The sequence below is a fragment of the Monodelphis domestica genome, chromosome 4, assembly GCF_027887165.1.
Source record: "Monodelphis domestica isolate mMonDom1 chromosome 4, mMonDom1.pri, whole genome shotgun sequence".
In the NCBI taxonomy this organism is placed as follows: domain Eukaryota; kingdom Metazoa; phylum Chordata; class Mammalia; order Didelphimorphia; family Didelphidae; genus Monodelphis; species Monodelphis domestica.
The window spans coordinates 432,828,322-432,849,826 of NC_077230.1; the positions used below are offsets into that span (position 1 = coordinate 432,828,322).

General features: G+C 67.7%; 3 protein-coding genes across 6 annotated transcripts; 2 read left to right on the forward strand and 1 right to left on the reverse strand.

Moving 5' to 3' along the window:
* The first annotated feature begins 618 nt into the window (after nt 1–618).
* On the forward strand, nt 619–11,308 carry MYBPC2 (myosin binding protein C2). Of its 3 annotated transcripts, none has more exons than XM_056825564.1 (28): nt 619–743; nt 2,227–2,310; nt 3,462–3,551; nt 3,629–3,777; nt 3,854–3,971; nt 4,054–4,099; nt 4,266–4,325; nt 4,435–4,625; nt 4,707–4,839; nt 5,311–5,435; nt 5,510–5,615; nt 5,693–5,865; nt 5,956–6,121; nt 6,284–6,390; nt 6,920–6,949; nt 7,076–7,215; nt 7,648–7,807; nt 7,888–7,992; nt 8,075–8,263; nt 8,397–8,531; nt 8,609–8,776; nt 8,912–9,000; nt 9,073–9,268; nt 9,498–9,637; nt 9,902–10,061; nt 10,255–10,391; nt 10,486–10,672; nt 11,163–11,308. In XM_056825564.1, exons 1-28 carry the CDS (start codon nt 725–727, stop codon nt 11,171–11,173), a joined length of 3,414 nt encoding a protein of 1,137 aa, XP_056681542.1. In that variant the 5' UTR covers nt 619–724; the 3' UTR covers nt 11,174–11,308. The 3 variants fall into 3 exon arrangements, with proteins under 3 accessions (XP_056681542.1, XP_056681544.1, XP_056681543.1); XM_056825566.1 differs by having other exon boundaries at nt 4,707–4,803; XM_056825565.1 differs by having other exon boundaries at nt 3,465–3,551.
* GARIN5A (golgi associated RAB2 interactor 5A) lies at nt 11,306–15,587 on the reverse strand. Its single transcript, XM_056825637.1, has 4 exons — nt 15,340–15,587; nt 15,076–15,203; nt 14,848–14,978; nt 11,306–11,863 (listed from the first exon to the last, which is right to left on the reverse strand). The coding sequence occupies exons 1-4, from the start codon at nt 15,383–15,385 to the stop codon at nt 11,566–11,568; spliced, it is 603 nt and encodes a 200-aa protein (XP_056681615.1). The 5' UTR covers nt 15,386–15,587; the 3' UTR covers nt 11,306–11,565.
* A 134-nt stretch (nt 15,588–15,721) lies between these two features.
* Nucleotides 15,722–20,975, forward strand: EMC10 (ER membrane protein complex subunit 10). Of its 2 annotated transcripts, XM_056825629.1 has the most exons (8): nt 15,762–15,956; nt 16,923–16,980; nt 17,126–17,235; nt 17,313–17,417; nt 17,606–17,787; nt 17,980–18,073; nt 19,722–19,802; nt 20,810–20,828. In XM_056825629.1, the coding sequence occupies exons 1-7, from the start codon at nt 15,873–15,875 to the stop codon at nt 19,800–19,802; spliced, it is 714 nt and encodes a 237-aa protein (XP_056681607.1). In that variant the 5' UTR covers nt 15,762–15,872; the 3' UTR covers nt 20,810–20,828. The 2 variants fall into 2 exon arrangements, with proteins under 2 accessions (XP_056681606.1, XP_056681607.1); XM_056825628.1 differs by lacking the exon at nt 19,722–19,802 and having other exon boundaries at nt 15,722–15,956; nt 20,810–20,975.
* Nucleotides 20,976–21,505: the final 530 nt, after the last annotated feature.

The following is a 21,505-nucleotide window of genomic DNA, read 5'->3' on the forward strand; positions in this document are numbered from 1 at the left end:
TTCCCTCTCCGAGAGAGTCTCCCCAGAGACTGGTGACGTCACCAAGCATCCGGCCGCTGGATTGGCCAGCCAGTCGGCGTGGGAGGGCCGGAGCTAACGGAGTCCCTCCAACCCTCCTTCCGCTACTTTCTACCCCAGACTAGCTTGGCTCCGGGCCCTCCCTGCCCCTTCCCTCCTGGGGGAGCTGGGCGCCAGGCCTCCGGAAGCGGGCTCCGGGGAGGGGCAGCCCAGCAGAGCAGGTGGCTGGCCGCAGCAGCTGGGCTGGGAGCGCTTCCCCGAGGTGGGGCCCCCAGTGGCTCTCGACAGCCCGAGCGGAGAGCGGGGCCTCTGGGGTGCCAGGCGCCCTCAGCTCTGGCCGGGCCTGGTGAAACCCGACCCTCCCCGCTGCCCCTGGGCGCCGGCCGGCCCTGCTTTCCCCAGCCCAGGCTCCAATTTCCTGAAAACTCCTGACTTGCAGAAGCCCCGAGGCTGGGTGCGCCCCCTTGGAGCCCTCTGCGGCGCCCCAGGTGTCCCGGCTCTCCGCGCTCCCCTCCCCCCCCCCCCCCGGCCGCCGGGAGCCACCGCTGTTATTTCTCGCCCTTTAGAGAACGCCTGGGGAATTCGGCGGGGGGGGGGGGGGGGGGGGCGGAGTCAGGCGTCTCTGGGGAGCTCCGGCCTCCTTAAAACGCCCCGCCACCGCCCGGGCCTGCTGTCTCACGAAGGCTCCCCACTGGCCCAGGCTAAGATGCCCGTGCCCAAACCAGGTGCGGAGCCCCAAACGAGGAGGACCCCCGAGGGCAGACCGGGGCGGCCGGGGTGGAAAGAGCCCCTGCTGGAGGACAGGGGAGAGATTCTCTGGTCTAGAGGGGAAGGAGCCCTCTGGAGGAGAACTGGAGGGAGGAGAGCTCCCTACCGGGCCCCAGGATCAAGGAGGGGGCTCTGGCATGAGGGGGAGCCCCTGGCATGAGGAGGGAGCCCCTGGCATGAGGAGGGGGCCCTGGTATGAGGAGGGAGCCCCTGGCATGAGGAGGGGGCCCTGGTATGAGGAGGGAGCCCCTGGCATGAGGAGGGAGCCCCTGGCATGAGGAGGGAGCCCTGGTATGAGGAGGGAGCCCCTGGCATGAGGAGGGAGCCCCTGGCATGAGGAGGGGGCCCTGGTATGAGGAGGGAGCCCCTGGCATGAGGAGGGGGCCCTGGTATGAGGAGGGAGCCCCTGGCATGAGGAGGGGGCCCTGGCATGAGGAGGGGGCCCTGGCATGAGGAGGGAGCCCCTGGCATGAGGAGGGGGCCCTGGTATGAGGAGGGAGCCCCTGGCATGAAGAGGGAGCCCCTGGCATGAGGAGGGGGCCCTGGTATGAGGAGGGAGCCCCTGGCATGAGGAGGGGGCCCTGGTATGAGGAGGGAGCCCCTGGCATGAGGAGGGGGCCCTGGTATGAGGAGGGAGCCCCTGGCATGAGGAGGGGGCCCTGGCATGAGGAGGGAGCCCCTGGCATGAGGAGGGAGCCCCTGGCATGAGGAGGGGGCCCTGGTATGAGGATGGAGCCCCTGGCATGAGGAGGGGGCCCTGGCATGAGGAGGGGGCCCTGGCATGAGGAGGGAGCCCCTGGCATGAGGAGGGGGCCCTGGTATGAGGAGGGAGCCCCTGGCATGAGGAGGGAGCCCCTGGCATGAAGAGGGAGCCCCTGGCATGAGGAGGGAGCCCCTGGCATGAGGAGGGAGCCCCTGGCATGAAGAGGGAGCCCCTGGCATGAGGAGGGAGCCCCTGGCATAAGGGGGGAGCCCCTGGCATGAGGAGGGAGCCCCTTATATAAAAGAAGGAGCTCATAGGGAGAGGGAGCCCCTTTGCACTCAGTGGAAGAAGGGGGCCCCAAGTAGGGTGCTGGGTGGGTCCTGAGTGCTGGGTGCTGGGTGCTGAGCTCAGCTCAGCACATGGATATCCAGTTACCTGACCCCACATCAAGCTAATTATACCCCAGGCCAGCCCATGTGGAAAAGGTCAGGACCATTGGCCTGGGCTCTGGGGGGAGGGGGAGGGAGGAAGGAGCTGAGGCTTTATTTGGGGAACTCCCTTTGGCCCTACCTCTGTGCCAGAGAATGGGAGGAAGTGTTGCCCCGGCCCGGAGGCCACCAGGAGGACAGGGGCTCTGTCCGGCACCCCTGGGTCCGTGAGGGGCTGAGGGCCAGGGCTCAGGATTCTGGGGTTCCCAGGTCCCTCGTGACCCTCCCCTGCCTCCATCCCTCCAACAGCTGCCAAGAAGTCCGCTGCCAAAGCCAAGGATGTCCCCAAAGCACCCGACCCAGCCAAGGAGGCTCCACCTGCCTCACCCAGTGGTAGGACTGGCCCTGGCCCACTCACCCCCCCCCCCCCCCGCCCTGCCCTTCCTGCCCTTGGGATGAGAGGGACCTCTGCCGCCCCCCCCCCAGGATCCTCCATTCTGTGCTCCCTTGTCCCACGCCCCCAGATCTTGGAAGCTCTGCCCTCCCTCGCTCCCTCGCTCCTATCCCCACTCCCCACTCCTTTCCCTGCACCTCGCTCTGCCATGCAAAGCCCAGAGTGATGTAGAGGCCACTGGTGCCCCTCCAGCTCCCGAGCCCCATCATGGACTGTCCCACGACCCGGAGAGGCTCCCCTGGCCACTCCCACCATCCGTCCTCACTGAATGGTCTGGAGCTTTCAGAGCCTCAGCCTTCTCCAAGGAGCCTCCTAGTGCCCCCCTCCCCCCTCCCCAGTCAGCCTCTCCCAGCCCATCCTCCCTCCATCTCTGGCTTCCCGCTTCATTCTGTGATAAGTTCTGCCCTAAGTAGCGGCGCGGCACAGCACAGCACAGCGCTCCGGGATGCTCTGATGAGGAGACAAGCAGCCCGGGTAGGGGCAGGGGAGTGGCCAGAAAGCCAATCCGGCTGGCTAAGGATCCCCCAGGGGGAGCTGGGCTGCGCCACTCCTCTTCTCCCCTCCGAAGCTGCTCTGGTACTGGCTTAGGGTTTGAGCTGGGAGCAGGCTGCCTGGAGGCTGGCAGGAGCATCACTTGTCTTTGTAGACTGGGAGTTGCCTCCTCTCCCTTTCTATGGGCCCGATGTCCCTGGCTGCTGTGTAACTCCCTCCTTCCCCAGGGTTCCCTTTTGTCTGGGTATCCATCGCAGCACCTGATAAATGGCAGGCTGGGGGAAGTCCAGGCTCAGCCTCGGTGGCCTTGAGGCCCACCCTAATGCGCTCTGAACCTCAGTTTCCCCAGGTGTAGAACTGGCCGAGGATTCGTGTTCCAACATTCTGCGGTTGGCCCCCAGCCCAGCTCACTTTACCGCTGGGGAGTGGCTGCCCTCCCCACCCCCATCCCCATCCCTGCCCCTCCAGGGCGGGACTTGTCCTGCCTCTTTGGGCCTCCCCAGCGCTTGGCACAGGGCTGCTGACCGGCACTCTGGGGCAGTTGAGGTCACCTTCCTCCCTGCGCTCTGGAGCCTCTGAACCTTCCCAACCTTCCCAGCAGAGCCGGCCCCTGAGGACCAGTCGCCTACCGCCGAGGAGCCCGCCGGGATCTTCCTGAAGAAACCGGAGACTGTGTCGGTAGAGACGGGTAAGGAGGGGAGGACGAGGTCCCGGGGGAGGCCGGCTGAGGGCCTCGGACCCTAGCCATCCCCGTCTGGTCCCCAGGGAAGGACGTGGTGATCACGGCCAGGGTGAACGGGAAGGAACTCCCGGGAAAGCCCGCCATCAAGTGGTTCAAAGGGAAGTGGCTGGAGCTGGGCAGCAAGAGCGGGGCGCGCTTCAGCTTCAAGGAGACCCACGACCCGCAGAGCAACGTGAGTCGGCCGGCCGAGGGGGCGCCCGAGGGCCACCCGGCCGGAGGCCTGCCTCACTTCTCCCGGTGCTGCCCAGGTCTACACCGCGGAGCTGCACATCGGGAAGGTGGTGGTGGGCGACCGCGGGGACTACCGGTGCGAGGTGAAGGCCAAAGATGCCTGCGACAGCTGCAGCTTCAACATCGACGTGGAAGGTGGGGGCCCGGGGCAGGGGGGGCGCGTGGGCCCGCGAGGGGGCCGCCGCCGCTCACTCCTGGCCCCGTGCCCTCTCTTCAGTCCCCAGCCAGGACAGCGGCAACATCCTGGAGAGCTTCAAGCGCTCGTGAGTGGCCCAGGGCCGGGCTCGGACCCTCAGCACCCTGGGGGGCCATGGCGGACCCGGGACCCCCTCAGGAGCCCGCAATCCGGGGCTCCCACCACGCTGTCAAATGGGCGGGAGGGGGACGGCCCAGCGCTTGGACATCCCTTCACGCCGCCTCTCCCCGCAGGGGGGAGGGGAAGTCTGAAGACGCCGGCGAGCTGGACTTCAGCGGCCTCTTAAAGAAGAGGTGAGGCGCGCCCCGCCCCGCCCCGCCCCGCCCCGCCGGCCCCGCCCCGCCGGCCCCGCCCCGCCGGCCCCGCCCCGCCCCCGCTGAGCCTGGCTGTGCCCTGCCGCAGGGAGGTGGTGGAAGAGAAGAAGAAGAAGAAGGACGAGGATGACCTGGGCCTGCCCCCCGAGGTCTGGGAGCTGCTCAAGGGCGCCAAGAAGAGCGAGTACGAGAGGATCGCCTTCCAGTACGGCATCACCGACCTGCGCGGCATGCTCAAGCGCCTCAAGAAGGTCAAGGTGGAGGTCAAGAAGAGCGCAGGTCAGGCGCCGCCCGGGCGGGGCGGGGCGGGGCGGGGCGGGGCGGGGCCGGCCCCACCTGACCCCTGACCCCGCCCCGCAGCCTTCACCAAGAAGCTGGACCCCGCCTACCAAGTAGACAAAGGGAACAAGATCAAGCTGGTGGTGGAGATCAGCGACCCCGACCTCCCGCTCAAGTGGTACAAGAACGGGCAGGAGCTCAAGCCCAGCAGCAAGTGTGTGTGGGAGCGGGCGGGGCCGGCGGGAGCGCGGGCGGGGACATCGAGGTGTGGGCGGGGCCATCGGGAGCGCGGGCGGGGCCATTGGGGAGTGGGCGGGGTCATCGGGAGAGTGGGTGAGGCCATCGAGGTGTGGGCGGGGCCGGCGGGAGCGCGGGCGGGGCATCGGGGGAGTGGGCGGGGCCATCGGGAGCGCGGGCGGGGCCATAGGGAGAGTGGGTGCGGCCATTGGGGCGTGGGTGTGGGCCGGCGGGAGCGCGGGCGGGGCCATCGAGGTGCGGGCGGGGCCATTGGGGAGTGGGCGGGGCATCGGGAGAGTGGGTGAGGCCATTGGGGCGTGGGCCGGCGGGAGCGCGGGCGGGGCCATCGAGGTGTGGGCGGGGCCGGCGGGAGCGCGGGCGGGGCCATCGGGCGCGGGCGGGGCATCGGGGGAGTGGGCGGGGCCAGCATGTCCGGACTCCGGGCCAGGTACGTGTTCGAGAACGTGGGCAAGAAGAGGATCCTCACCATCAACAAGTGCACGCTGGCCGACGACGCCGCCTACGAGGTGGCCATCAAGGACGAGAAGTGCTTCACCGAGCTCTTCGTCAAAGGTGGGGCCGCGAGAGGCGGGGGGCGCGAGGGCCAGGGCTGGGGAGCCCCGCCTGACCCCCTCCTCCGCCCCCAGAGCCCCCCGTCCTCATCGTCACCCCCTTGGAGGACCAGCAGGTGTTCGTGGGGGACCGCGTGGAGATGGTGGTGGAGGTGTCGGAAGAGGGCGCCCAGCTCATGTGGTGGGTGCCTCGGGCGGGGGTTGGGCCGCCCGCCCGCCGCGCCGCGCCCCCTGACGGCCCCTGCCGCCCCGGCGCAGGATGAAGGACGGCGTGGAGATGACCCGCGAGGACTCCTACAAGGCCCGCTACCGCTTCAAGAAGGACGGCAAGCGGCACCTGCTCATCTTCTCCGAGGTCTCCCAGGACGACATGGGCCGCTACAAGGTCCTGACCAACGGCGGCCAGTGCGAGGCGGAGCTCATCGTGGAGGGTGAGGGCGGGCTGGGGGCGGCGCGGGGCGGGGCGGGGCTCCCGGGCCGCTGGGCGAGCGCTGACGCGCCCCGCCCCGCCCCGCCCCCAGAGAAGCAGCTGGAGGTGCTCCAGGACATCGCGGACCTGACCGTGAAGGCCTCGGAGCAGGCCGTGTTCACGTGCGAGGTGTCCGACGAGAAGGTGACGGGCAAGTGGTACAAGAACGGCGTCGAGGTTCGGCCCAGCAAGCGGATCACCATCTCCCACAAGGGCCGGTGAGTGGAGCCTTCGGAGAGCGGGGCAGGAGGCAGCCGGGTTTGGAGCAGCCCCTCGCCTTACGGATGGGGAAACCGAGGCACGGGGCGTGGCGAGGGCGGGGCCGGATCTCTCCGCCGCTAGGAATAGCACCCCGAGCCCCCTCCCCTCCCCTCCCCCAGGATGCACAAGCTGGTCATCGATGACGTCCGGCCCGAGGACGAGGCCGACTACACCTTCGTGCCCGACGGCTTCGCCCTCACCTTGTCGGCCAAGCTCAACTTCTTGGGTGAGGATGGGGGGTACCCGAGCACGGGGGGGGGGGGGGGCATGAGGGGGGTCTGGGCCAAACCCCACCGTGTGACCCTGGCCGAGTCACTTCAGCCGGTACCGCTCCTTCGCCGGGCCGCAGGGGCTTCTCTCCGGGCTCGCTACACCAGGTAGCTGCTGAGGTCCTTCCGACTCCGGCTCTGTCGCTGCTGCCAGTGAGGGAGAGACCGCTGAGGAAGCGCCTGGCCTCTGGGGGGCAGGGCGGGTCTGGGGCTTCCCGGCGCCTCCAGGGTCAGCACCCCAGGCTCTGGCGGCCCCGGACAGTGGGGTCCACACGGCCCCTGAGCTCCCTCCGGGGCCCAGAAGTCATCGAGGCAGCCCAGAGGAAGGGAGAGGGACCCCCAAAGCCAGTCACGGGCAAGAGCCACAGCTGTGGGGCAAATGCTTTTCTCCCTCGGGGGCTCCCCCTGCCCCGGCCTCCTGGCGGAGGGGCGCCCCCTGCCCTCCCCACGGCTGCGAGTCTCCTCTCTTCTCTTCCTCTCCCCCAGAGATCAAGATCGATTACGTCCCCAAGCAAGGTAAGGAGCGCCGGGCAGGGGCCTGGGCAGGGCCTTTCCGAGGCTCGGATGCGCTGGGCTCAGGGGGGCCGGGCCAGCCTTGGCCACCCTGGGGGACCACAGTCTCTCCCCTCCGTCGACCCCCAGAGCCCCCCAAGATCCACCTGGACTGCTCGGGGAAGACCTCGGAGAACACTATCGTGGTGGTGGCCGGAAACAAGCTCAGGCTGGACGTGGCCATCACAGGAGAGCCCCCTCCCACCGTCACCTGGCTGAAGGGGGATCAGGTACTGGGGGGCAGGGGCGCGGCCCCCCGCAGGCTCTGGCTCTCCGGAGGGGCGCCCAGCCTTCTCCCACGGCCTCCCCAGGCTCTGCTGAGGCAGGAGCTCCTGCCCACCCTCCCCAAGACCTTGGACTCTGGCGCTACGAGGGGCCCTGAAAGATGAGTCCAGCCCCATTTCAAAGACGGGCAAACGGAGGTCCTGAGGAGGCGGACACTTGGACAACCATGGAAGCAAAGCTTTTGGGGCCCCGTCGTCCAGTGAGCCTCCCCGACAGAAGACCACCCTCCTTGGGACAGCTGGCTAGCTCAGTGGATGGACAGCCGGGCCTAGAGAGGGGAGGTCCTGGGTTCCAATCTGGCCTCAGACGCTTGCTCCCGGGGGCCCCCATTGCCCAGCCTGGGTGGGCAGGACCGGCCTGAGCCCTCCCTCACTTAGGTATTCGCCGAGACGGAGGGCCGAACCCACGTGGAGCAGCGGCCGGACAGCAGCAGCTTCGTGATCGAGGGGGCCGAGCGCTCGGACGAGGCCAAGTACACCATTAAGGTCACCAACCCCGTCGGCGAGGACACGGCCTCCATCTTCGTCAAGGTCGTGGGTGAGTGGGCGCCGGCCGGCCGCGGGCCTGGGGGGGGGGTGAGGCCCGGACCGGCCTCCACCTCTCCCTCCTCTCCCCAGATGTGCCCGACCCTCCCGAGGCCGTGCGCATCACCTCCGTCGGGGAGGACTGGGCCATCTTGGTCTGGGAGCCGCCCAAGTACGATGGCGGCCAGCCCGTGACCGGTGAGTTCCGGGCAGGAGGCGAGAAGGGCTCGGGGAGGCTCGGGGCCCTCCCAGCAACCCACGCTCTGCCCGCCGCCCCCAGGCTACCTCATGGAGAGGAAGAAGAAGGGCTCCCAGCGCTGGATGAAGCTCAACTTTGAGGTCTTCACGGAGACCACGTACGAGTCCACCAGGATGATCGAGGGCGTCCTCTACGAGATGCGCGTCTTTGCCGTCAACGCCATCGGGGTCTCCCAGCCCAGCACGAACACCAAGCCCTTCATGCCCATCGGTAACGAGCCAGCCCTGCCTCAGCTTCCCCGCGTGACGCTCCGACCTCCCCCCGACCCACTTGGCCCTCCACGCTTGGGGGGCCGCAGGCTCCTCACGGGGCCTCCCCCCTGCCCCCGCCTGTCTCCCCGCAGCTCCCACGAGCGAGCCCCTGCACCTGACGGTAGAGGATGTGACCGACACGACCACCACGCTGAAGTGGCGCCCGCCGGACAGGATCGGGGCGGGGGGCATCGACGGCTACCTCGTGGAGTACTGCCTGGAGGGCTGTGAGTGGCCTGGGGCGCGGGGGGGCTGGGCCAGGCCGCACGGGAGCCCCGAGCGAGCCCTCCTTCTCCCGTGCCAGCCGAAGCCTGGGTGGCCGCCAACAGCGAGCCCGTGGAGCGCTGCGGATTCACCGTCAAAGACCTGCCCACGGGGGCCAGAATCCTCTTCCGCGTGGTGGGCGTCAACATCGCCGGCCGCAGCGAGCCGGCCACCCTGGTCCAGCCGGTCACCATCAGGGAGATCGTGCGTGAGTGGCCCTTCCCAGGCCCCTCCCCAACCTGCCGAGCCCACTGCCGGGGGACACCCCGACCTCCCCCTCTTGGAGCGAGCCCCGCGCCGCCGCCGCCGGGCCCTGAACCCCGACCCCCCACTCTCCCCGCAGAGCAACCCAAGATCCGGCTCCCGAGACACCTGCGGCAGACCTACATCCGCAGGGTGGGAGAGCAGCTCAACCTGCTCATTCCGTTCCAGGTAGGAGAGGCCGGGGCCAGGGCGGGAGGGCTGGCCGGCGGGGCATCCCCTCACCTCCCTCCCTGTCCCCAGGGGAAGCCACGACCCCAGGTGGCATGGACGAAGGGGGGGGCGCCCCTGGACACGTCCCGCATCCACATTCGGACGAGCGACGTGGACACCGTGTTCTTCGTGCGCCAGGCGGCTCGCTCAGACTCCGGAGAGTATGAGCTGAGCGTGCAAATCGAGAACATGAGAGACACGGCCACCATCCGCATCCGAGTTGTGGGTGCGAGAGCTTCCGGGGAACTGGCTGCGAGCCGGGGGAAGGGAAGGAGATGGGGGACCGAAGAATGGGGAGAGGCCAGGAGGCCGGGCAGGGAGACTGAGGCCAGTCCGGTCCAGAGGGAGGAGAAGGAAGATGGGCGGGGAACGGAGTGGACGAGGTGCTCCAAGAGAACGAACGGGGCCCAGCCGAGCCCCGCCGTGGCCTAGAGCCCTCCCTCTCCTGCCCCCAGAGAAGGCAGGGCCTGCGGAGAATGTGATGGTGAAGGAGGTGTGGGGCACCAACGCCCTCGTGGAGTGGCAGCCCCCCAAGGATGATGGGAACAGCGAGGTCACCGGCTACTTCATCCAGAAGGCCGACAAGAAGACTATGGTGAGTGTGTGAGAGTGTGAGTGTGTTAGTGAGTGTATGTGAAGGAGTGTGAGTGTGAGAATGAGTGTGCTTGAGTGTGAGTATGTGAAGGAGTGCGAGTGTGAGTGAGTGAGAGTGTGACCTGGCCGGGGCTCCTCATTTTAGGGATGGGAAGTGGAGGGACGGAGGGCCGAGGTGCCCGTCCAGTCTCCCTCTGGCACCTCTGCCTGGATTCGTCCCCCTAGAATTCTCCGACTCCCCAGAATCCTCTCTGTCCCCCCACAGGAGTGGTTCACTGTTTACGAGCACAGCCGGCCCACCAGATGCACCGTCTCTGACCTCATCATCGGCAATGAGTACTATTTCCGGGTGTTCAGTGAAAATATCTGTGGGCTCAGCGACTCTCCTGGCGTGTCCAAGAACACGGCCAAGATCCTCAAAACAGGTGCTGTTGATGGGGTGGCTCAGGGGGTGGCGCTCCCGGCGGGCTCGGTGCAGGCAGCCGCTTCCCCAGCAGCCTCTGCACCCTCAGGCGGCTTGTGGGGGAGGCAGGGACCCAGCCGGCAGTCTGGGGGGGGGGCTGGGGCACAGGACCAGGAAGGCCCCACTGGTGACGCCGCTGGCCGCGCCCTCGCCAGGGATCACCTTCAAGCCTGCGGAGTTTCGGGAGCACGATTTCCGCTCGGCGCCCAAGTTCCTGACCCCACTGCTGGACCGCGTGGTGGTGGCAGGCTACTCTGCGGCTCTCTACTGCGCTGTCCGGGGGCACCCCAAGGTGGGCAGAGGCGCTCCCCCCTCGGGGCCTCAGTTTCTCTGTTTGTAGGGGTGGGCCCTAGGGCCGCTCCCATGCTCCCCCGCTCTCCCCCCAGCCGAAGGTGGTCTGGATGAAGAACAAAATGGAGATTCATGAAGACCCCAAGTTCCTGATGACCAACCAGCAGGGCATCCTGACCCTCAACATCCGGCGGCCGAGTCCCTTTGACGGCGGCACCTACTCCTGCCGGGCCTTCAACGAGCTGGGCGAGGCTCTGGCTGAATGCAAGCTCGAGGTCCGAGGTGAGGAGGGGGCCCGGGGTGGGGGGAGCAGCCTGGCTGCCCGACTCTGCTGGCTCCCCTGGGAGGCCCAGAGCCTGGTGCTCCGGAAGGCAGGGAGGTGGGTTCAAATCCTGTTACCAAGCGGTGGTGGGTGTTAGGCGGGCCCTTCATCTTCTCTTCTACCAAACGGGGTGAGGATTAGGCCAGAGGAGCTGGGAGAGCTGACGACTCTGTGACCCTGGCCAAGTCACTTCACCTCGTTTGTGAAAGGGGACAACCTCGGAAGGCTAGCTCTGATGGCCCCGTGGTGGGCAGCTCCCATGGGGGCCTGCCGGTGCGCCTTGGCTCTGAGCCCAATGAAGCTCTTCGGGCGCTCCCTCTCCCCGGGGCCCCACAGAAGGCCTCCTTACCCCCGGCCCACCTCCTGCCAGGAACCCGTGGGGGAGCCCCGGGACAGAGCGAGGGGCCGCTTAAGGGCTGAAGGCGCTCCGCTCCCCTTCTTTCCTCGCAGTGCCGCAGTGATCCCGCCCGAGGGCACGGGAGACCGGAGAGGCCCCGCCCCGCCCCGCCCCGCCTCTGCAGCTCTTGGCCAACACGAGACTTGACCCATCCCGAGGCTCCTGTCGTCAGTGAAGGGGGGAGGGAGGCGCCGGCTGCGGTTCTCACATAGGGAATCTTTATTAGCCTGGGTACTCCGCTGGCCCGTCCTCGGCACAAAGGTCTCTCTCTGGCCCCTCAGGGTCCAGGGGACGGAGGGGGCCGAGTCCTGGCCCTGCGCGGGGGCGGGGAGCCTGGAAGGCCCGCAGCCTGGGGAGCTGGGCTCAGAGGCCCGCGGCTGGGGCCTCCAGCTCCGGGGGGCAGGCGGCGGCGGCGGCGGCATTCCATGTGCACAACTGAGGGGCTTCCGGTCTTCACTAGGAGACACGGGAGCGGGGGCGAGCGGCTGCGGGGCCCGCGGAGCCCTGCAGCCCAGGCCCCAGCCTCACCCTCTCCTCCTCCTCCTTGGCGCTGCGGGCCTGGGTGAAGGGCACCCTGGCGCCTGAGTCGAAGCGCAGGCGGTAGAGCAGCCGGACCCAGCGGCCGAACTCCTGGTCTTCCGAGGCCGGAGCCCTGAGCTGCAGGTAGAAGGTCCGGCCCGACCACAGTTTCACCTTCAGCTGCTGCCGCTTCTCGTCATGGATGTAGAGCTCCGCAAACTGGAGAGGGATCAGCCTGGGTTCCCCCCACCCCGTGGCCCCAGAACAGATCAGCTTGGCCCCGCCCCCGGAAACCAGCCTGGGCCCCGCCTCCCAAGGGGACCAACTCGGCCCCGCCCCTCCCGGAGCAGCCTGCCCCTGGCCTCAGCTCCCCAGGACCAACTTGGCCCAGTCCCTCACAGAGCAGTCTGACCACGCCCCCGGAGACCAGCCTGGTCCCACCCCCCTAGGGACCAACTCGACCCCGCCCCTCCCGGAGCAGCCCGGCCTCACCGCCCTAAGGGACCAACTTGGCCCCATCCCTCACAGAGCAGTCTGACCACGCCCCCGGAAACCAGCCTGGGCCCCGCCCCCTAAGGGACCAACTCGGCCCCGCCCCTCCCGGAGCAGCCTGCCCTTGGCCCCATCTCCCCAAGAGACCAACCTGGCCTCACCTCCCCAAGGGACCAACTTGGCCCCGCCCTTCACAGAGCAGCCTGGCCCCTCCTCCCTAAGGGATCAACTTGGCCCTGCCCCTCACAGATGAGCCTGGCGACGCCCCCGGAGACCAGTTTGGCCCCACCTCCCCAAGGGCCCAACTCGGCCCCGCCCCTCCCGGAGCAGCCTGCCCCTGGCCCCATCTCCCCAAGAGACCAGACTGGCCCACCTCCCCAAAGGCCCAACTTGGCCCCGCCCTTCACAGAGCAGCCTGGCCCCTCCTCCCTAAGGGACCAACTTGGCCCCGCCCTTCACAGAGCAGCCTGGCCCCTCCTCCCTAAGGGACCAACTTGGCCCCGCCCTTCACAGAGCAGCCTGGCCCCTCCTCCCTGCTTGGTCACGCCCCCGGAGACCAGCCTGGCCCCACCTCCCCAAGGGACCAACCTGGCCCCGCCCTTCACAGAGCAGTCTGGCCCCGCCCCACAGAGGTCATTAGGCGGCCCCTGCCCCTCTAGATCTGCCTGGCCACGCCCCTTAGAGAACAACTTGGCCCCGTCCCCGGAGACCAGACTGGCCCACCTCCCCAAGAGCCCAACTCGGCCCTTTCACAGAGATCATTACCTGCCCCTCACAGGGCATCCTGACCCCGCCACCGGAAACCAGTCTGGGCCCCGCCCTTCCCGGAGCAGCCTGGCCCCTCCTCCCTAAGGGACCAACTTGGCCCTGCCCCTCACAGATGAGCCTGGCGACGCCCCCGGAGACCAGTCTGGCCCCACCTCCCCAAGGACCCAACTTGGCCCCGCCCTTCACAGAGCAGCCTGGCCCCGCCCCCACAGAGATCATTAGCCTGCCCCTCCAGATTGGCCTGGCCACGCCCCTTAGAGAACAACCTAGCCCCGCCTCCGGAGACCAGCCTGGCTCCACCTCTCCAGGAGACCAGCCTGGCCCCACCTCCTCAAGGGCCCAACTTGGCCCCGCCCTTCACAGAGCAGCCTGGCCCCACCTCCCCAAGGGACCAACCTGGCCCCGCCCTTCACAGAGCAGTCTGATCCCGCCCCACAGAGATCATTAGGCGGCCCCTGCCCCTCTAGATCCGCCTGGCCACGCCCCTTAGAGAACAACTTAGCCCCGTCCCCGGAGACCAGACTGGCCCACCTCCCCAAGAGCCCAACTTGGCCCCGCCCTTCACAGAGCAGCCTGGCCCCGCCCCCCACAGAGATCATTAGCCTGCCCCTCTAGATCGGCCTGGCCACGCCCCTTAGAGAACAACCTAGCCCCGCCTCCGGAGACCAGCCAGTCCCCACCTCCCCAGGAGACCAGCCTGGCCCCGCCCCCCAGAAGAGATAGGCCTTGGTCCCTCAAGAGACCAACATGGGTCTGCCCCAAAGAGCTCAGTCTGGGGCCCCATGCCCCACTTCGCCCAGAAGAGAGATCGGCCTTGGCAGAGGAGGTGGCCTTGGGCTTGAACCCTCGGCGGCGGCGCGCTTAGTTCTCTCCCCAGGAGAACAAGGAGCTCCTGCGGGCCGAATTCCCGTCACTGCGGCTAGAGCCAGGCAGGGGCTGCGCAATTTGCGAGCAGGTTTGGGAGTCCTGATCTGTTGCTCCCATCTCCCAGGGCCCCCAAGTTCACGCGCCCGCCCCTGTGACCCTGGAGGAGGCACAAGCTCCCCCTACTGTGCGCCTCAGCCGCCCCTTCCCGACATCCCCCAGGAGCCGTTCCCAGCTCCCCCGAGGCGCCTGCCCTCCGCGGCTCAGCTCCTCTCTCGTGCTGTCTCCCCCTCACGGGCCGTGATCTCAGGCTTTGTGTCTGCCTTTGTGCCCCCATTTGGGGTTTTCTTGGCAGAGCTCCTGGAGGGCTCGGCATTCCCTTCTCCAGCTCCATTGACTGGAGGAAACTGTGGCCAACAGGGCGAAGCGACTAGATTAGGGTCGCAGCTAATAAGTATCGGAGTTCACTCTTGAACCCAGGTCGCTGGGCACCACAGCGCCCCCTCGCTTCCCCTCTGTGGGGGCAGGGGCTGGTTTTTGCCCGTTACCCCCTGGGCTTAGCACTGTTGCCCGGCTTGTTGAGGGTGTTGGCTAAGTGCTGGCTGCCAGGCTGCCAGCTGACAGGACAGGATGCTCACTCCCTCACTGCTGTTCCGTGTTCTCGGGGCGGCCCCGAGCTCGCTCCTACTCCCTGCCCTTCACCCCCCCCTCTCCAGGCCCCGCGGATAGCACCCATTTCTCCTTCCCATGAGCCCAGGCTCATAAACCCCATCCTGCCCCTGGCTGGCTGGCTGGAACTGGGGGTGTGGGCTTCGGGATGGGCAGGGCAATGTGGCAGCCCCCCCCCCGCCAAGAATGGCGGCTGAAGCCTGGCAAGCTGGGGAGCACCCAAGGGCCCTGGGAGGCACACGGGCTGGGCTCCCATCTGGGAGGATCCTCAAAGGATGAGGATCGGCAGAGCACCTTCCCCACAGTCCCTGGACTGGTGCTGCCTCTGATTCCCACAAGCTCTGGGGCAAGGCAGATGGGGACACTGAGGCTGAGAGGCTCCAGGAGGGGGGGTGCCGTGAGGGGCGGGCCTTGGGGGGTCCTCACTCAAACAGTTGTAGGCCCCCTTTCCCTGGGGCAGGCCCGGCCAGCAGCAGGATGTCGGGCAGCTCCAGGGCCGGGCTGGTGGCCGCCACGCCCATGGTCACCTTGTTGGCCACCTCTCCAAAACGAGTGACCTGGGGGCCCAGGGTCCGAGGTCACGATCCAGGGTGGCCGGGGGCGGGGAGAGCTCTGGGCTCGTGGGGAGCTCAGACCCGCCCCCGCCCCGGGCACCTGGACAAAGTTGCTCTCGAAGATGGGGAAGTCACAAAGCTGGTCGAACTCCCCGCTGCACAGGTAGCGCTGGAGGCGACCGGGCCGGGGATAGCTGGATTGCAAGGGCCGCGGGACGGCCTTCGCCCCTGTGGACAGACGGACCCGAGCGCTGTGAGTCTCACCTGGCCGGTGGGTCCCCCTTTCATGCCTAGCCTGTCCTCACTTGCCCCAGAGAGATACGGCCTCCAGCCCACCTCCACCCCGGTCCCGCCCCGCCCTCACCTGCCCCTCGCGGGGCTCCCTGCTCCTGTCCGCGGCCCGGTTTCATGTCGGCCCTCTCTGGTCCTCGCGGTTCTCCGAGGTTGGGGGTAGCTGCTGGGACCGGGGCCTTGGGGGTGGCTGGGATAGACAGAGCGGAGGCGGTGTAGGGCGCGCTCCTCCCACGCCCAGAAATTCGACCCCTCCCACTTATCCCACACGGCTCCTAACATCAACAGGTTCCTATGGCGACGCGGGCGGGACCGAAGGTCTGTGATGTCATCGAGGACAGCTGTTCCAATGAAAATGGGGCTGCGGAAGGAATTGCGCACGCGCAGAACATGGTCTCGAACACGGCAGGCTCGATTCGGAGCCTCCCGCGTGGGAGACAATGCGCATGCGTAATTCGGGGAACAGGGTGGAGCGTGGCCTGCTTTAGGCGCTCTCTGTTGTGTGACGTCACGGGAGAGGAGGCGCCTGAGAGAGAGCGACAGAACGCTGGAGCAGGGGCTCCCAGAGAGGTTTGCGCGCGGTCACGTGAGTACGGCCGAACGGTAATGGCGGCCCCCTGGTTCCTGTTCCTGCTGCTGGCGGCGCCGGACGCAATCCAGGGGAGCGGCTGCCGGGCCAACGCTCGGGGGGTCAGTACGGCCGGCCGGGATCGAGGGGCGGGAGGTTTTGCAGGATGCAAACGCGTGGGGGCCGGCTTCCGTGGAATGCTGGCATGCAAATAAAGACGGGAGCGGGGCTCTGCGCCAGTCTGGCGGCGCTATGCCAGCGGAGGGTGGGGCGCCGACCGTTCCGTGCGTCTTGAGAGGTGCGGGGCGAATGGGGCTCCATGCAAATGAGGGGGCGGGGAGACGGCCCTTCTGTCTAAAAGTCGGGCCCGCTAGCCTTGGCGGTATGCTGTTGGGAGCTCGGGATGGGGAAGGGGGCAGAGCAGGGGGAGGAGGCGCCTCCTGGCCACACAGAAAGCCCCCTCGGACCCCACGTGGTACACGACGCCGCAGGAGCCGGCGCTTGAGCTTTGAGGGGAGCCCCGTGTTTCCAGAGGTGGTGGGGGAACAGTGCTTTCCAGGAAAGGCACACGGCCTTGACAAAGGCCCAGAGGCGGGAGATGGAGGGGCCTAAGGGCGGACCAGCATTTATGAGGCCCCTGGGGAGACGACATGCAGTCTACACTGGGTGAAAGGAGGAATGGGGTGGGGGGTGGAGGGGAGATGGGCAGCAGTGGGGCGGTGGAGGAGCCAGCCCGAGGCAGGACCAAGAAGTCCGCAGTCCTTGGGCAGCGGGCAGCTCAGCGGATGGAACCAGGCCTGGGGTCCGGGGTCTCTGTCCCTTGTGCCTGTGGTTCCCAGATCTGGGGGGGTCCGAGCCCCATGGCCCCCCACCTTGGGGATGGCAGCTGGGACAGATGGAGCCCCCTGGGGCGCCCCCCTTTATGCACGGGGAGACCGAGGCACGGTCCGTGGGGCACCATCTTGTCCACACCAGAGCGTGGGCCCGGCACAGACCCCCTCCAAGGACCTCAGTCTCTCCCTGCCCAGGGAGGGGCTGGCCTGGGTCTCTGGGGGCCCTTCAGACCCCACTCCCGTCTCTCCTGCCAGGCTGGGGCTGAAGGCTGTGGGCCCACCGGACTTCTGCTGGAACACTCCTTCGAGACAGGTGAGGCCAGAGACCCCCCCAGCGGCCCTCTCTAAGACGAGGGTCGGCCCGAGCTCCCTTGGAGCCTGCTGGGCCGTTGGGGGGTGCCGGGGCCCAGGGAGGGCGCAGCCCGGGAGGCTCCCTGAGCCTTCTCCCCCTCGCCCAGATGACAGCGTCCACTTTCGGAAACGGGGCTCCCTGACGTGGAACGTGCAGGACGGGACGATCACCCTGACTCAGAGGCAGCTGACCGAGGACGAACGGGGCCGCCTGAGGGTGAGGAGCCGGGGGCACGGGGGCGCCAGGGAGCCCGAGGGGCCGACCCCCGGCCCTCACCGCTCCCTTCTCCCCAGGATGTGGCGGCTCTCCACGGCCTGTACAGGGTCAGGGTGCCCCGGAAGCCAGGGACCGCCGAGGGTCTGGCCGCAGCCGGCTACGTCTCCTCCTTCGTCCCCGCGGTGAGTCCCCTGAAACACCTCCCGCCGGGCCTTTGTTCTGCGGGGTGGGGGGTCCCCGCGTCACAGCTAGAGGGAACCAGATCAGAGGGGCGTGGGCGGCCCCCACATGCAGGGCGTGTGCTGCGGGGGGGAGTTTGGGGGGACCCCCCCCGGAGCAACGCCCTTGGCTCACGCGGGTGCCCCCGCAGTGCTCCCTGGTCGAGTCCCACCTGTCTGACCGGCTGACCCTGCACGTGGATGTTGCTGGCAACGTGGTGGGCCTGTCCGTGGTGACCGAGCCTGGGGGCTGCCGGGGCCACGAGGTGGAGGAGGTCGACCTGGAGCTGTTCAACACCACCGTCCAGCTGCAGCCCCCCCTCACGGCCCCCGGGTGAGGGTCCCAGCACCCCCCTCCTGCTGCCTCGGAACGTCTCCCCAGGGGTGGGGGGCTGCCCCTGGGCCCCTGGTCTCTTGGGCTGCTCTTCTGTTGGTCAGGCTTGGGGGTGTCCCTGTCCCCCCTTTCTCCCAGCCTCAATCTCTCCTCTGGCTCCATCCGTGGTCTCACTTGCTCACTTCTCCCCAGGCCAGAGACGGCCGCCTTCATTGAGCGGTTGGAGATGGAACAGGCCCAGAAGGCCAAAAACCCCCAGGAACAGAAGTCCTTCTTTGCCAAATACGTGAGTGCCCCCCCAAGCAGTTGGGAAAGCCCCCGCCCCTCCCAGCCCCTCCCGGCCCCCTCCCAGCCCCTCCCGGCCCCCTCCAGGCCCCTCCCAGCCCCTCCAGGCCCCCTCCAGGCCCCTCCCAGCCCCTCCCGGCCCCCTCCAGGCCCCCTCCAGGCCCCTCCCGGCCCCCTCCAGGCCCCTTTGGTCTCCTGGGCAGGCGCCGGCCGTTGAGCAATGGCGGAGGGAGAACGGAGAGGGCCAGAGCCTGGGCGGTGTCGGGGCTCCCAGGCCCGAGAGCAGCCGCAGCAAGCAGGCGGAGGGGAAGGAGGACCAGGGCGGCGCGCTCTGTCCGCCTCCTCCTTTCTCTCTCCCCACCTCTCCCCGGGCGTCCCTCCCTGCTGAGCCTTGGCCTCAGGAGGGCCTCCTGGGCCCCGGGAGAGGGGGAGCCTCCCGCTCCTCCCCGCCTTCTCTGGGCTCTCGGGCTTCCTCCGTCCTCCCCTCCCTCAAGGGTGCCGTAAGAGCACGATGGCCGCCGTGGCCAGGGCCGCGTAACCGCTTCGCACTCTTGGGCTCTCTACCCGCCGTGCCCGTCCCCTCTCCTTCGCCCGTCTCTCCTGCCCCCGGATTGCCTCTGGAGCCGCCGCGTGTCGGCCTCGGGCCTGCTCGCGTGCCCCCCGCGTGCCCCCCGCGCCCCGGAGCAGCCCCACAAAATAGTCATCTTGGGCTGTCAGCCTTCTGGAGGACCAGGAGAGGCCTTCACGGCGGAGGCGGCCTTTGGGCCGAGGGTTCGGGACTTTGTGGCAGGCTTTGCTCAGACGTGGCTACAAGTGGGTCTCGGGCACATCTTCGGGCCCGTCACCCTGTCTGCAAAGGAAGTCGGGTTAGACTGGCGACCCCGTCCTGATGCAGCCCACTGGCTCGGGGGATCCCCGCTTCCTTTTCTCCTCGCTCACGAGCCACCCTTTTACTATTGTGTGATGGGACTTGGCCAGGGACCAAAGGGCACCCCAGGGGTACGTGGCCTTCCCCCCGCGTGATGGGGGCACGTCGTTGAATCCCATCGCCTAGCCTTTGCCCACTTGTCTGAGGCGCCCTGTGGTCCGTTCCTCCCACTCTTCTGAAAATTGGGGTGTTGGCTCTCTGGGACCTCTCCCTGTCCCCCAATAGTGCCCAGGTGTCTTCTGCAGACCCAGGGTGCAGTTGTTCTGGCTCGTCTCCCAGCTTACCCTGGGGATCCGTCTGCCATCTTGTTCTGCTCTTTCCAGTCCAACAGTCCTGGCAGGAAGTCATCCAGGGCAGCAGGAGTTGGACACATCTGGCCCCCGTCTGGGCCCTGCAGCCCCAAGAGCCGTCCCGCTCCCTGGCGGAGCCCCCGAGAGCTTCCAAAAGACCCCTTTGGTGGGCGTTTAGCCCGAGGGACCCTCCTGGGTCCTCGGAACTGCTCTCCCCGGCCGGCCGCCTTTCCTAACATTTGCACCCCAGCAGCCTGGCGGTCAGGTGGTCAGGTGGCCGCTTCCTCTCTTCGGCTCTCCTCCCTTCTGTGCCCTTCCTCCGACCCGGCGGCGTCTCAGGCTCCCCTCCTGGCCTGTGGGGTGGGGGCCGGGGGCCAGCTGGGAGACGCCTTGGGCCGCCCTGACCCTGCCTTCCCCGTCTCCCTCCTCAGTGGCACCTCATCCTGGGGGGCGCCGTCTTTCTCACTGCCATGCGTCCGGCCCGGGGCCCAGCACCGTCGCCTGAGGCTTGAGTGAGGACCCAAGTAACCCCCTCCTCCCTCCCCAGCCCCAGGCCTGGCCCGCCCGCCCGCCCTCCCTCCAGTAGATACGTAGGGGACCCTGGGCCCCCCAACCCTCACTGCCTGCCTCTACTGCCCCTCACATGGAGGCTCCCATCCCTTCTTCCCGGGGTTAGGGGGAGGGAAGGGAAGGGCACCAAGTCTCACAAATCTCTCTCTCTCCCTCTGTCTCTCTGTCTCTCTGTCTCCCTCTCCCTCTGTCTCCCCCTGTGTGTGTCTCTCTGTCTCTCCCTCTGTCTTTCTCTCTGTCTCTCCGTCTCTCTCTGTGTCTCTCCGTCTCTCTCTCTCTCTCTCTCTCTCTCCGTCTCTCTCCGTCTCTCTCTCTCTCTCTCTCTCTCTGTCTCTCTCTCTGTCTCTCTCTGTCTCTCTCTCTCTCTGTGTCTCTCTGTGTCTCTCTGTGTCTCTCTCTGTGTCTCTCTGTCTCTCTCTCTCTCTCCGTCTCTCTCCGTCTCTCTCTCTCTCTCTCTCTCTCTCTCTGTCTCTCTCTCTGTCTCTCTCTCTCTCTCTCTGTCTCTCTCTCTCTGTGTCTCTCTGTCTCTCTCCCTCTGTCTTTCTCTCTGTCTCTCTGTCTCTCTGTCTCTCTCTCTCCCTCCCTCCCTCTCTCTGTCTCTCTCTCTCTCTCTGTCTCTCTCTCTGTCTCTCTCTCTCTCTGTGTCTCTCTGTGTCTCTCTCTGTGTCTCTCTGTCTCTCTCTGTGTCTCTCTGTCTCTCTCTCTCTCTCTGTCTCTCTGTGTCTCTCTCTCTCTCTCTCTCTCTCTGTCTCTCTCCGTCTCTCTCTCTCTCCCTCCCTCCCTCTCTCTGTGTCTCTCTCTCTGTCTCTGTGTCTCCGTCTCTCTCTGTCTCTCTCTCCCTCCCTCTCCTTCTCTCCATCTCTCCATCTCTCTGTCTCTCTCCGTCTCTCTCTGTCTCTCTCTGTCTCTCTCTGTCTCTCCCTCCCGCCTGCGCCCGGCGTCTCTGCAGTGGATGTACATCGTGCCCATCGTCCTGTTCCTCATGATGTCTGGCGCTCCGGATGCTGGCAGCCAGGGAGGGGGTGGGGGCAGCGGCGGGTGGGGGCAATGGGAGGTGAGGGGGGGGCTGTTTATTTGATGTAAAGTTTGTCACTGAATAAACTGCTGGGAGCCGAGTGCGAGCCCCTCATGTGGCCTGGCTCGAGTTGGGCATGGGGGGGGCCCTTCAGATGGCTGGAGGGGGGGGCCCCTGGGAGCCCCCCGAGCTGGCAGAAAGTGGGGCATGGCCGCTGCTCCCTCGCCCAGTGCAGGAGACGTAGAGAGCCCTGGGGGGGGCAGCCAGGTCGGGGAGGGCTTCTCCTGAGCTGCCAGCACTGGGCGCCCCGGCAGAGCAGCCAAACCCGCTGGGGCGCATCGCTGCACAGAGCCGCGCCCCCCCCCCCCCCCCCCCCCCCCGGTGCCGGCGGAGCCACAGCGGCGGAGTCGGTTCTGCGGTTCGGGAGCTCTGGGGCTGCCACCCGGTGGGGGGGGGGGGGGGGGGCTGCCAAGCAAGAGCAGCCCCAGCCAGGAGGGAGAATCCGCTCTTATTCAAGGCAGCCCGAAGAGGCGCCCACGCACGGCCCAGCAGGGCTTGGGGGGCCGATCCCCGCTTTGGGGCCTCCGTCCCAGGGCCAGAAGGTCACACGTTCTTGGGCGCCCCCGAGCA

What these genes read in the sequence shown, in the direction of transcription:
- MYBPC2 (XM_056825564.1), top strand. An exon ending in GGAGTACTGCCTGGAGGGCT is followed by an intron (nt 8,532 to 8,608) that starts GTGAGTGGCCTG and finishes CTCCCGTGCCAG; the next exon opens with CCGAAGCCTGGGTGGCCGCC. An exon ending in AGGCCGACAAGAAGACTATG is followed by an intron (nt 9,638 to 9,901) that starts GTGAGTGTGTGA and finishes GTCCCCCCACAG; the next exon opens with GAGTGGTTCACTGTTTACGA.
- GARIN5A (XM_056825637.1), bottom strand. Translation starts at nt 15,385, where the DNA reads ATGAAACCGGGCCGCGGACAGGAGCAGGGAGCCCCGCGAGGGGCAG. An exon ending in GGGAGCCCCGCGAGGGGCAG is followed by an intron (nt 15,204 to 15,339) that starts GTGAGGGCGGGG and finishes GTCTGTCCACAG; the next exon opens with GGGCGAAGGCCGTCCCGCGG. An exon ending in TCGAGAGCAACTTTGTCCAG is followed by an intron (nt 14,979 to 15,075) that starts GTGCCCGGGGCG and finishes CTGGGCCCCCAG; the next exon opens with GTCACTCGTTTTGGAGAGGT.
- EMC10 (XM_056825628.1), top strand. Translation starts at nt 15,873, where the DNA reads ATGGCGGCCCCCTGGTTCCTGTTCCTGCTGCTGGCGGCGCCGGACGCA. An exon ending in GGAACACTCCTTCGAGACAG is followed by an intron (nt 16,981 to 17,125) that starts GTGAGGCCAGAG and finishes CCCCTCGCCCAG; the next exon opens with ATGACAGCGTCCACTTTCGG. An exon ending in AGTCCTTCTTTGCCAAATAC is followed by an intron (nt 18,074 to 20,809) that starts GTGAGTGCCCCC and finishes GCGTCTCTGCAG; the next exon opens with TGGATGTACATCGTGCCCAT.